The 13,683-nt window shown below is 39.6% G+C and overlaps 1 protein-coding gene across 1 annotated transcript in view; it reads left to right on the forward strand.

Moving 5' to 3' along the window:
- Window positions 1-9,845, forward strand: part of INO80C (INO80 complex subunit C) — a 52,467-nt gene extending 42,622 nt beyond the window's left edge. Inside the window, exon 4 of the mRNA XM_082259866.1 lies at window positions 9,606-9,845. Coding sequence (XP_082115992.1) covers window positions 9,606-9,737 — 132 coding nt within the window. The 3' untranslated portion in view covers window positions 9,738-9,845. The remainder of the gene's footprint in view (window positions 1-9,605) is intronic.
- Window positions 9,846-13,683: the final 3,838 nt, after the last annotated feature.

Raw genomic sequence — 13,683 nt, forward strand, 5'->3', positions numbered from 1 at the left:
ATAATGTGAAAGATGATGTTACGCCGAGTAAATAGATACCTAACATGTCACGCTTTAAAATTGGGCACACTTGTGGAATGGCGCCAAACTTCGATACTTAAAAATCTCCATAGGTGACGTAAAAAAAATGTTTTTTTACATTTTTAGGAATGTAAACAACCCTATAAGTCCCCACATCTCTCCTCTAGGCTGGAAAGACTGAGATAAAATAAAAATATCACGACAGTATTTCCAACTGGAAAAAAGTAAGAAACTGCTTAAAACAAAATATAACCATGGCGCTGCAACTTGATTGGGAGATAGACCAAAATAACAAACCATACTAGAATAAAGTTGTACTATACTAAAATTGAGGTGAACCAATAAAACCAGTGCAAATTAAATTAAAAAATAAAAAGTCCAACAAAAATCCTCCGCGTGATAATAAACCCTCCGTCACCAAAGGAGTGATGCACCTACACCAAATCAGGAACGCCTGCTTACCAGACAAATTGGACCTCTTAGGTGAGAGGTCAATAGCACTTTTGCTTACACCAGCCAGAGCCTCCTAGTCCTCCAAGAGGGATGTGCAATTTAGGATGTAGTTTCTTGTAAGAACCATGCAGTAATGGTCCTACTTCAAATCCTCTCGCAAAGTGACATTCGCCAAAAATAAAAGGGAAAACTCGCCAAAGTATAAAATCACTTACAACTTTATTTTCAAGTAAAAGATTGCACATACAATTTGTGCGGCATAGAACCACATGTAAAACAGCATAGCCGGCCAGCTGGATACACTCGCCCCTCCTTCCAGGATCACAATGCATGGTGACGTCATGCTGGGTTGAGTGGCGTGCTGACGTCACCATACATTGTCATCCTGAAAGGACGGGCGAGTGTATCCAGCCTGTTGGCTATGCTGTTTTACATGCGGTTTTATGCCGCACAAATTGTAAGTGCAATATTTTACCTAAAAATAAAGTTATAAGTGATTTATAGTGATTTTATACCATGGGGAGTTTTCTCTTACATTTTTGGGGAATGTCACTTTGCGAGATGATTTGAAGTTGGACCATCGCCACATGGCTCTTAAAGGAAACGACATCCTAAATCGCACGTTGCTTGTGCAGGACTAGGAGGTCCAATTTTTCTGGTAAGCAGGCATTTCTGATTTGCTGGAGGTGCATCACTACTTCAGTGGCAGAGAGTATTTACAACTGCCAGGCTGGACGTGACATCCCGCCATGGCCTCAGAGACTGCCGGGGACCATCTGTTCCTCGGTATTCTCTAAAGTGAACTTCCGCCGCCGGCGGATTCCTTCTCCTGCTCGCCCATGCAAGTAACGTCCTTGGGTGGGAAGTGGTTAAAATATGTACATTTCGAGCCTCGATTGTATGTCATGGCTCAGATAGAGAGGAAGGCTGACAGAAGTGTTACAGATAAGACACTATCCTTGTAAGCGTACCTTTTTTGTATCTCCCTGGCAGCAGGATTTGTCCTGTCACCTCTCCTGCTTTTTCTTTTCCTCCCTAATCTGTTTTCCCTCAGCACACTGTGTTATTCCTGTTGCTTTCCTTCCACTTCAGCAACAGTAAACCTTAAAGCTGTCAGCTGATCGGCCTTTAGTGACTCTGTTTTTAGGCACAGTGACAAGAATAGAGAGCAACTGAGCATGTGCAGAGCAGGGTGAGAGTGTGCATTACTGGATTTTAAACAGTATAGGCACTCATTTTTACATAGCTATATCTGCAAAGGGGGCCAGCCTGAACAAATTTATCCGTATTTCATTCTTAGACTAAAGTTCAACTTTAAAGAGATTAAATAGCCCCTGTCCCCCCCATGCATATGTAAACAGTGATTGCAGCACACATTTAAGGTATCACTTTTTCAAAAAAGTTCACCTTCACTGGGGTGTGGCTGAACCGCCCATGTGAGCAGACTTGCTTCACTTCGGCTCCAAGTATCCTGTTGAGAAGACCTTGCTGGGAGCCTTACTTTGCTGGGAATTTCCCTACCTAGTGTGCACCTGGTGTGGGCTTGACTTGTTAATTCTGCTGCTCTTAGCACTCCACCTGCAGCCAGCCAGCCATGATAACTAGAAGGAAGGCGGAGAGCCAGCCTGCTGAACGGTCTATCCTGCATGGGGGATCCGCACTGACCCAGAAAGCGGGGGAAGGAGCACATCTAGGTTGAGTAAGTTTAGGTCTGGCAGGATCGTGAGCAAATTTTTCCAATCAAGCTTTGTGGCATCCCCGATATCTGCAGCTGGGAAAAGCCCTCTTCATCTTTCCTCCTCTGATGGACTATTGGCAGAGCACATGGCCATAGACGCTGCAACACATGTGAGTACATCTATACTCTCTACTAATACAACAGGAAGCTCTGATATAGCTGATTCTGAACAACCTACATTGCAAGAGGTGCTTAATGCTATTCACACCTATGGGGCCTCTCTCAAAGACTTATCGGTGGAAGTGAGAAGTATGAAAGAAGGTATACAGCATATTAGACAAGATATGCAAAAAATGAGGGAGAGAGCCACAGCACTTGAAGGCAGAATAAGTACTATGGAAGTCGATTTAAAACATTTAATTCATGATGTTAATATGAACACTGCTAAATCCTCAGAAAATGCCAATAGGATAGAAGAGATGGAAAACAGACTGCAAAGGATTAATTTACGTATTGTGGGACTGCCTGAGAGATCTGAGGGTAAAAACCCTGTTGAATTTGCTGAGCAATGGTTACTGGATACTTTCGGTAAAGATAATCTTACTTTATTTTTTTCTGTTGAGAGAGCACATAGGGTGCCATTCAAAGCTCCTCCACCAGGTGGCAACAATAGATAATTTCTGCTAAAGCTGCTGCATTATAAAGACAGACATTATTTTAAAGCTTGCCAGACAACAACCCAATCTGGAATTTCAAGGGTCTAAAATTTCCATTTATGCAGACTTTTCATCAACTGTACCGAAACAGAGAGCAAAGTATAAGGAAATTAAAAAAACGTCTTCGGGATATTTCTTTGAATTACTCTGTTATATCCTGCAAAATTATGGGTAGTGGCGAATGGAACTGTGCATTTCTTTGATAATCCTACTGCAGTAACTAATTGGTTAGACCGTCAAGAGAGACATTTTAGGGCGGCAGCGAATTGAAGGGTTAATTCTTATAGGCCACAGTAGAAATATGCAAGTCGGGCGCAGCACTTATACATTTTCCCTTGCTCACTTTACCCTGTAGGAGTAAATATTTTGTGCATATGCTTTTTGTCCTTTTTTTTTTTACCTCTGTAAAATTAGGGTCATGTCTGCCAATGGACCGGTACAGGATCTATCTGAGATATTTGATTATCCAGAATTATATATATATATATGACTAAGTTTACAGAATCTATTCTCTCATGGAATGTGTGAGGTTTACATAATGTAAAGAAACAAACTGCTCTATTTACATTTCTTAAGTCTCAGAATCCCTCTATAGTATGTTTACAGGAAACACATGTTACTAAAGACACTGTTTGGTTTATTCCGGTCCTCCAGATATCAAATTCAATATCATTCTACCTATACCCAATATTCTAGGGGTGTGAGTATTATGATCTCTGGTAATGTTAAATTTGAGGTATTAGATAAATTATTAGATGAGCAAGGAAGATATGTCTTTTTATATGGCATGTGGAATTCCTGTAAATATATCATTGCTAATATATGTGTATATATATAATCTATCTATCTATATATATATATATATATATATATATATATATATATATATATATCCACCCTTTGCCATGGAAGTGCTGCAGTGCCTGTCAAGGTTTATCTCTAAATAACCTCAAACCTCAATAATGGCAATAGGTGACTTTAATAATGTGTTCGATCCGTTGCTGGACCTTTTTAAAAAATATTGTCTTCAAGGTCCTAGACGACCTACACCTTTTGCTAACTATTTAAGGGAAATAGGATTGGTGGATTTGTGGAGGTGTAAATATCCTTTGGAAGCTCCGTTCTCATGCCATTCCTTGACTCATTCTTCTCTCGCGCATTGATCTGGCATTGGGTTCTGAGTGGACTATGACCTTTACCCCGGATGTATCCTATTTGGCTAGATGTCTTTCGGATCATTCACCACTACTGGTGGTGATGCATTTTTCCTCCTACAGATTATCTTGATTGATAACAGGCACTCAGCTACTTCAGGTATTGTATGCGATACGTTAAAAGCATTTATTAGAAGCCTATGTATACGTGAAGTCTCTAATATTAAAACTAATTCTAGAAGAGGGGTAACTAATGCTGCTGAGGAAGTAGATAGAGCGGAGAGAGACTTTATACAGGCACCCTCTACAGATACAGAAAATAAATGGACAATGGCACAAAAGGTATATAGGGAGGTACAGCTTCAACAGGCATCTAATAAGAGATTCTTCTCGTCACAAGCATTTTTTGAGGAGGGGGAGCGGACAGGACATATGTTATCCATTATTTCTAAAGCACAGTGTCCATCTGCGGTAGTGCATAGGATACTGACAGGTATGGGGGAGGTGGTTAGTGACACCCCATCTATTATACAGGAGTTCAGGTCCTATTTCCAGGACTCCTCTAAGGTATCCTATACCCGCCCAGACCTAATACGGTTTCTAGACGGTATATCCCTACCAACAGTTGGGGAGGTGGACAGGCAGAATTTGAACACCCCCATTACATTGGAGGAACTGCGGAGTGCCTTGGCCACTTTCCCAAATTCTAAGGCCCCTGGTATTGATGGTTTACCAATGGAACTATATAAGAAATTTGAAGGCATATTATTGCCAGAACTTTTGGATACTTTCTTAGAAGCCCAAAAATGTGGCTCACTACCGAGCTCAATGTATGAGGCGGTGGTGGTGCTACTATTGAAACCTGGGAAGAACCCTGAATGTCCTGAATCATATAGGCCTATCTCCTTATTAACAACTGATTTAAAATTACTCACTAAGGTCTTTGCTATATGACTGTCAAAAATCGTATGCAAAATTAAACATCCAGATCAATTTGGATTTATTCCAAACCGTATTCCAAACCGTTCTACAGCTAATAATATTCGTAGACTCTATCTTAATTTACAAATACCTATCACTAATCAGGGACATAGAGCTGTTTTATCTTTAGACGCCGCTAAGGCATTTGATAGTGTGGAATGGCATTATTTATGGTCCGTATTGGAGAAATTTAAATTGGGGGATTCATTTTATATCATGGATTAAATTATTATATAGAGACCCTGAAGCTCGTATCAGGGTAAGTAATACACTTTCTTCCTCATTTACACTTTATCGGGGGACAAGACAGGGATGCCCTTTATCCCCATTACTATTTACCCTTGCGGTGGAACCACTAGCAGCAGCCATTAGGGCACATCCCCATATTACTGGTTTCCGTAGAGGGGACTTAGAAGAAAAAATAGCATTATATGCAGATGATGTTCTTATATTCTTGGGAGATACAGATAGGTCTTTGAAATCACTGATGACACTTATACAAACGTTTGGATCCTATTCTGGATTCAAAATTAATTGGGATAAATCTGTATTATTGCCCTTAGATCCCCTCACTGCTCCACTGCCGCAAATGGCATCTCAGATCCAAGTAGTGGAACAGTTTCGGTATTTGGGTATTGTTGTACATTCCAACCTTTATAAATTATGTCAAATTGTCATATTGAACCTCTATTGGCTAAATTCAAGGAGCAAACCACCAGTTGGCTTAAACTACTCTCTCGGTAGTGGGTCGTTGTAACCTGATTAAAATGATCTGGAATCCACAATTGTTGTATGCTCTACATAATTGCCCCTGTATGGATACCTATACATATTTTTAGGAGGTGCAATACCTTATTTCATACGTTGATTTGGAGGAAAAAAATTCCCTGTATTAAACTGGGAAAGCTACAGGAAGTTAATGAGGCTGGAGGTCTTGCAGTCCCTAATCCTTACTTTTACTATATGGCCGCTCAGCTTCAGTATTTAGCAGGTTGGGGAAATGTTGAGTGCCGGGAGCCAAACAGGGAGATTATATCCTCTTATTTTGTCTAATAAAGATGTAGTGGAGTGTCTGGAGGCAGGAGAAATGGGGAAATTGACAGCGTGTCCTACATTGCTCCTGCTAAATAGATTGTGGATCAAAACAAAGCAACAATTCAAATATGAGGGATATACAAGCTATTCTCGGCTTTTCCATAATTATAACTTTGTTGAATTATTTAAATTGAAAGGTTTTTTTTACATGGTCTGAATACGGATTGCGATATATAACACAATTATATGAGGGTACAAGATTGAAGGATTTTCAGTCACTTAGAATGGAGTTTGGACTTCCAAATGTTTTGTTTTTCCAATATTTACAGTTAAGACATGCCATATCTGCACAGGCAAAGATTTCTCTCTGGAGTCTGTCTAATCCGATGATACTGTATAGGCTTCTGGGAAAGTATATTAAAAAAGGTACTTTCTAATTTTTATATAGCTCCTTTTTAAATCAAGTATCCAATGTGATGTCTTTAACATGTAGGAAGGGATGGGAGGAGGATATTGGTCCCATGTCTAATGAGGAATGGTCCAATATTTTGGAAAATGGGACTAGGGTCTCCCTCTCATCCACACAGAAGCTTACACAGTTATTTATTGTGCATCGTACATACCACACCCCTACTCGTTTATATAAATGGCAAAGGAGGGATTCTCCGTTATGCCCTCGATGTAAGATTCATAATGGTACGCTTATTGTTATGGAAATGCCCCAAACTTACTCGGTACTGAAAAACAATAATATTAACTATTAATAATACATGGAATATCACTCTCCCTTATGAACCAAAAATAGGACTGTTAGGTTGCTTGAATGGGAAGGAATATTCTACATATATACAGACGGAAATTCTTGGAGTGCTTTTTTTTAGCTAGAAAGCTTGTTGCGAGAAAGTGGCTTTCTCCTTCTCCTCCCAGTCATTCCGAGTGGGTTGAGGAGGTGAATACAACACTACTTCGTGAATATCTCACATACAAACATAGAGGCAGTTCTAGAAAATTTGATCGTATTTGGGAACAATGGCTAGCTGTTCCAGGGTTGGCCCCCGGCACAGCTGGCCGCCATTAGAATTTTTGGAGGCACACCTCCTTAAGTTTAGAAAACTGTTGACTTTCAGATACCCTAAAAGGTAGACCAATGTAATGTGTTAAGAGAAAACTATATTGATCTCGAGTATATACCGATCTTGGCAGAGGTGTGTTTTTTTTTTTTTTTTCCTTTTTGGGGGGGTTGTGTTAAGAATGTAGTTAGTTAGGATTTAAAATGGAAAAAATAGTTATATACTAGAGTGTGTGCATGTGACGAGATGAAGGTATTTTTGTACAGAGATAAATAATGATCACATACAGTGGGTACGGAAAGTATTCAGACCCCCTTAAATTTTTCACTCTTTGTTATATTGCAGCCATTTGCTAAAATCATTTAAGTTCATTCTTCTTCCTCATGAATGTACACACAGCTCCCCATATTGATGGAAAAACACAGAATTGTTGACATTGTTGCAGATTTATTAAAAAAGAAAAACTGAAATATCACATGGTCCTAAGTATTCAGACCCTTTGCTGTGACACTCATATATTTAACTCTGGTGCTTTCCATTTCTTCTGATCATCCTTGAGATGGTTCTACACCTTCATTTGAGTCCAGCTGTGTTTGATTATACTGATTGGACTTGATTAGGAAAGCCACACACCTGTCTATATAAGACCTTCCAGATCACAATGCATGTCAGAGCAAATGAGAATCATGAGGTCAAAGGAACTGCCTGAAGAGCTCAGAGACAGAATTGTGGCAAGGCACAGATCTGGCCAAGGTTACAAAAAGATTTCTGCTGCACTTAAGGTTCCTAAGAGCACAGTGGCCTCCATAATCTTCAAATGGAAGACGTTTGGGACGACCAGAACCCTTCCTAGAGCTGGCCATCCGGCCAAACTGAGCTATCGGGGGAGAAGAGCCTTGGTGAGAGAGGTAAAGAAGAACCCAAAGATCACTGTGGCTGAGCTCCAGAGATGCAGTCAGGAGATGGGAGAAAGTTGTAGAAAGTCACTGCAGACCTCCACCAGTCAGGGCTTTATGGCAGAGTGGCCCGACAGAAGCCTCTCCTCAGTGTAAGACACATGAAAGCCCGCATGGAGTTTGCTAAAAACTGTGGGGGTGTTTTTCAGCTGCAGGGACAGGACGACTGGTTGCAATCGAGGGAAATATGAATGCGGCCAAGTACAGGGATATCCTGGACAAAAACCTTCTCCAGAGTGCTCTGGACCTCAGACTGGGCCGAAGGTTTACCTTCCAACAAGACAATGACCCTAAGCACACAGCTAAAATAACGAAGGAGTGGCTTCACAACAACTCCGTGACTGTTCTTGAATGGCCCAGCCAGAGCCCTGACTTAAACCCAATTGAGCATCTCTGGAGAGACCTAAAAATGGCTGTCCACCAATGTTTACCATCCAACCTGACAGAACTAGAGAGGATCTGCAAGGAGGAATGGCAGAGGATCCCCAAATCCAGGTGTGAAAGACTTGTTGCATCTTTCCCAAAAAGACTCCTGGCTGTATTAGATCAAAAGGGGGCTTCTACTAAATACTGAGCAAAGGGTCTGAATACTTAGGACCATGTGATATTTCAGTTTTTCTTTTTTAATAAATCTGCAACAATGTCAACAATTCTGTGTTTTTCTGTCAGTATGGGGTGCTATGTGTACATTCATGAGGAAGAAGAATGAACTTAAATGATTTTAGCAAATGGCTGCAATATAACAAAGAGTGAAAAATTTAAGGGGGTCTGAATACTTTCTGTACCCACTGTATATATGTATTGATGGATGTACATAGGTCTGTTGTTCTACTGGTGTATGTATGTATATATATATATATATATATATATATATATATATATATATATATATATATATATATATATAATGTGTGTGTGTGTGCGTTTGAGTTTTGACTATTGTACCTATCTTGTTGTAGTGTCAATTTCTTCTTCTTTCTGCTTATCTTGATTGAGAAAAAAAAAAAAAGGTATCACTTTGAACTTCAGAGTGAGAGCAATAATTCGAGCACCAGACATCCCGTGTAACTCTAAACTGATAACCTGTGAAGGCTTTTAAGGTGTTGCCTTGGGATTATTTTAATGTACAATAGTTTGTCCCCATTTCACAGACGTGTGCAAATTTAAAGCGTGAAATGTTGGGTGAAAATCTATTTACTCTACGTAACCTCATCTTTTAGATTTTACCAAAAACAAGGTATTTATATTGTTTCCATGTGCATTAAAATGCATTGAAGTGTATTTTTTCTTGAATATTTGCATTTTAATAGAACCCACCATTGTATTCTTTAGGGAATTTTGGGGTTCTAAGTAATTTTCCAGCAAAAAAATAAATAAAAAAAAGTGCAGATTTTTAGGTGTAAGAAATTTCAGAATTGGCCTGGATGGCAAGTGGTTAAGTAGGTTTTATTTAAGCATTATCCTCATAAATTGCTAAAATGAACCCCAAATAAAGCTGAATGATATAACCTTATATTTATTTTTCTTTGTGTGTTTCCTAGGCCAATTATACTGACCCTCAAAGTAAGCTTCGATTCAGCACAATTGAAGAATTCAATTACATCAGGATGCTTCCCACTGATGTTGTCACTGGATATTTGGCACTAAGAAAAGCAACCAGTATAGTATCGTGACCATGTAAAATGCTATTTTTTATTATTATAAAATATTCTGTATTTTAAAATGTATGCTCTAAAATGTATATGTATTTGTTAATGTATACAATGTAAAACTACAAAATTAAAATTTATTAGCTTTTTTTAAAATTTTGTTTACCATCTGTGTTCTAAAATAGTTACTCCTACTATTAGATTAATGCCGAAACAAACCTAAAACTGCAATGGAGTCTTACTGTATCTGAAAAAAACAATATACAATCTGTCCATAACCTAATCAGTCACATCAAATGTAATTTAACGTTACACTTGGTTTCACTTTTTTAAGGAATGTCTGCATAAAGACATTGTCAAACTGTGATTTTTTTTTTTTTAATGACTTTTGAGCATTTGCCACATACTGGCCATTACTTGGCCATTGACTTCAGCATATATTTAGTCTGTGCCTCTAAAAAAAGGTATTTTCAGTTGGAGTCCTCCGGATTCCTGGGCCAAACCTCCTCTCTGCCTGGGTGCAGCTGTCTCCCACTGGGAGCCCTACAGACACGAGGTCTGTGTATGGGAGTCAGGAGGGCTCCCAATTGGAGACAACTGCACCCTACAGACACAAGGTCTGTGTATGGGAGTCAAGAGGGCTCCCAGTTGGAGACAGCTGTACCCGGGCAGAGAGGAGATTTGGCCCAGGAGTCGGGAGGAATCCAACCGACAGACACAAGGTCTGTGTATGGGAGTCAGGAGGGCTCCCACCATCCCTGAGAGAGAGATAAAGAGCTTGCAGTTGGCAGCCAGCACGTACAGGTCTGCAGGAGGCAGATGTAGTCCGCAACAGTGCAATATGGAGGATCAGACCTAAGGGCTAGGCGTGAGGCCTGAAGTAATCAGGTGGCAAGTGAGTAAGCCAGGATGTTAAATGAACAATATACAGTAATGGAGGAACCCCCTACGAGGGAAATTGCTGTTGTTTTTGCGAATTTTCTTTTCTTGTAAATGAAAGTGGGCTGCCATGCCTTTGAACATGCAGTCTGGAGTAGCACTACTTTCTGAAATTGTGTGTGTACATATACACATATATATATATATATATATATATATATATATATATATATATATATATATATATATATATATATATATGTGTGTGTGACGTTTTCCTGTCAGGGATTGAATTGAGGATATTTTCAATGGGAATATAGAAAAGAAACACATTTTTAGCATATTGGGAAAGAGTTCGAACAATGTTTGTATTGCTGTCCATGTGAGTTTTTGTCCTGGTGACAACTGCTACCCTACTATTTGTCCTTTTTGTCACAGCATCAGGAAGTGATGAAAAAACTCCTTACAAAAATTCTCTTATTTAAGACGAAAGAGTCTAGGGTTAGCCTTTAACCACCTCCCACCCGGCCACTGTACATATACGGCCAGATGGGAGCCTCGTCCTTCTGATCGGACGTTCCCGAACGTCCTGCAGCAGGCACGATCTCGATGTGCCTGTGTCCCTCAGACACATAGCAACAAGTTATGGCAGGAGGGCCCTGTGATTGGCAATGTTGCAGTCCCGCAAAAAAAATGCAGATCGCTGCCATTACTCGTTAAAAAAAAAAAAAAAAAACGCCAAAAATGACAGAAATCTTTCCCTTAGTAAACGCAATAACTTTTGCGCAAACCAATCAAAAATGCGCTTATTGCGATTTTTTTTTTCCAAACGTATGTAGCAGAAAAGAAATTGGCCTAAAATGTTGAAAAATTTTGATTTTTACATTTTTTCGGGTATTTCATATAAAAAATGTGAAAAATATTGTTGTTTTTTCAAAATTGTTGCTCTTTTTTTGTTTATAGCGCAAAAAGTAAAAATCACACAGGTGATCAAATACCACCAAAAGAAAGCTCTGTTTGTGGCAAAAAAAGGACGTCAATTTCATTTGGGTACAGCGTCGCACGACTGCGCAATTGTCCGTTAAAATCACGCAGTGTCGAATCGCAAAATAGGGCCTGGTCAGGAAGGGGGTAAAATCTTCCGGGGCTTAAGTGGTTAAATTTAGTGGTAAAATTCCACCATTCAGAGCATAGTCTCAAGTAACACATTTTACTATAGGCCGAGTGGGGCATTCGCTGTTCTTGTTCAGATCGGTGTACCAGCCCGCTGCTAGTACAGCAATCACAGCAGATCACATTACAATTGTTCACAATGGATGGCTGCAATTCATGCTACTTATTGTGTTGGTCTCTGTGATTGGTCATAGATCACATCGTACAGACATGGCCAATCACAGCTCATCTGTACTATGTGATTAGTCATGGCTAATGACAACAGTAAACCCTAAATGAATAGTTTTAATTCAGAAAAAGTGGTTGTTACCCTTTTGTCATTCAAAGTGCGACAGTACTGAAAGCTGAAAAATGGCCTGGGCAGAAAGGGAGGGGGAAAGAGCCTGGTATTGAAGTGGTTAAGGTGTTGCATTACATTAGATGTTGCAATATCACTACTACTTCAGCCTAGAGCCCTTTATAAGATAATTGAATGTCTTCCTGCCTTCGTGCCTTGGGGACTATATATATCCAGGTGTATTACCGCTTTCCATCCCTGGCATATACCATACACCAATGACGGCAGGAGGCTTTACACACAGTCCTGGGAGCTGCCGGGAATATACACACGCTCCTGGGGGCTATGTAAATCTGGCAAGCTGACTGTCAGATGGAAGCAATCTGGCTGCTGTGTTGCCACCCACTTGCTTCCATCCAGCCCCTGAAAACCTGTGGAAATGATAGGGTTCTGAAGTTTGTTGCAATTTCATGGGTACAAGCAATTTTTAGCATTGACATGTTGGGTATCTGTTTACTTAGTGTAATCTCATATTGTACCAGTAAATGGTTAATATATTGCGTTAATGTGCCCAAAAATTACCTTTAGTGTATTACTGACTTTTTCTGCTTCAAAAAACATTGCACATTGCATTTTTATTTTGTAATATAAAGAACTACTACTATTTTCTTCCTTAATGTGTTTTCTTTTAATTTTTCTAAACGTGCTGAAATGCCTCTGGCAGCAAAAGGGTTAAAGGATGCATCTAACTAAAACAAAAAAAAACAAAATGGGATTGACCGAATTAATTTCTGAGGGAATCTATTCCACAATTTTACAGCTCCTATTATGAAGAAGCCTTCCAAGTACATGGGTTAAACCCCCATCATACAGTACAAAGGCAGAGTAATCATAGACCCTGGGTTATAGCCTCATACCTTTAGGTGACTGGACATGCCCCCTGGGTGCCTCCCCTATAACCCTACCCCATACCATGAGTCCTAAGATAATGTACCACACATGTAAAGACTTCACTCTTCACTTAGTTTATTATGTTATCTTTGGATTCTTCATATTATCTTTGGATTCTTCAATCAACTATTCAAAATTTCTCCTTCACTGCTTTTTTATGCCAAAATAGTGTATATGGTGCAACCTCAGTAAAACATTCGGAGCCAAATCTGGACCCCACACTGTGGGGGTGACCTGTAATATTGCTCTGGGCACTGGATTTTGCACGGGAACTCACCTCGGCACCTAGTGTCTATGAAACACAGCCCTGAAGACCCCTTTTGTGGTATGTCCACTCTCACAGAAGAAGTTTGGACTCTACATATATTCCAGTGTCGTGGACAGGTAAGATAGGATTATTCTGTATTTGCAACTGTTACTGTAGAAACTGGGGCCATGTTTAAAATGTATTCACTTTACAGTGTAAATGTTTAAAGCTTGGCACTAACATTCAACCACTCAGAGCTTAGTCTCAGGTCGATGAACAGGGGTTATATCACACCACTGGTCACATGCTTTATTGCCACTTAGCTTTATCGCCACTTCAGTACTAGTTAAAACAATAAAAAAAAAAATAAAGTCCATAAATGTATCCCATAGTTTGTAGATGCTATAACCTTTGCGCAAACCAATCAATTTACACGTATTAGG

This window comes from Pelophylax lessonae (genome assembly GCF_965119305.1).
Source record: "Pelophylax lessonae genome assembly, chromosome: 5".
Lineage (NCBI taxonomy): Eukaryota > Metazoa > Chordata > Amphibia > Anura > Ranidae > Pelophylax > Pelophylax lessonae.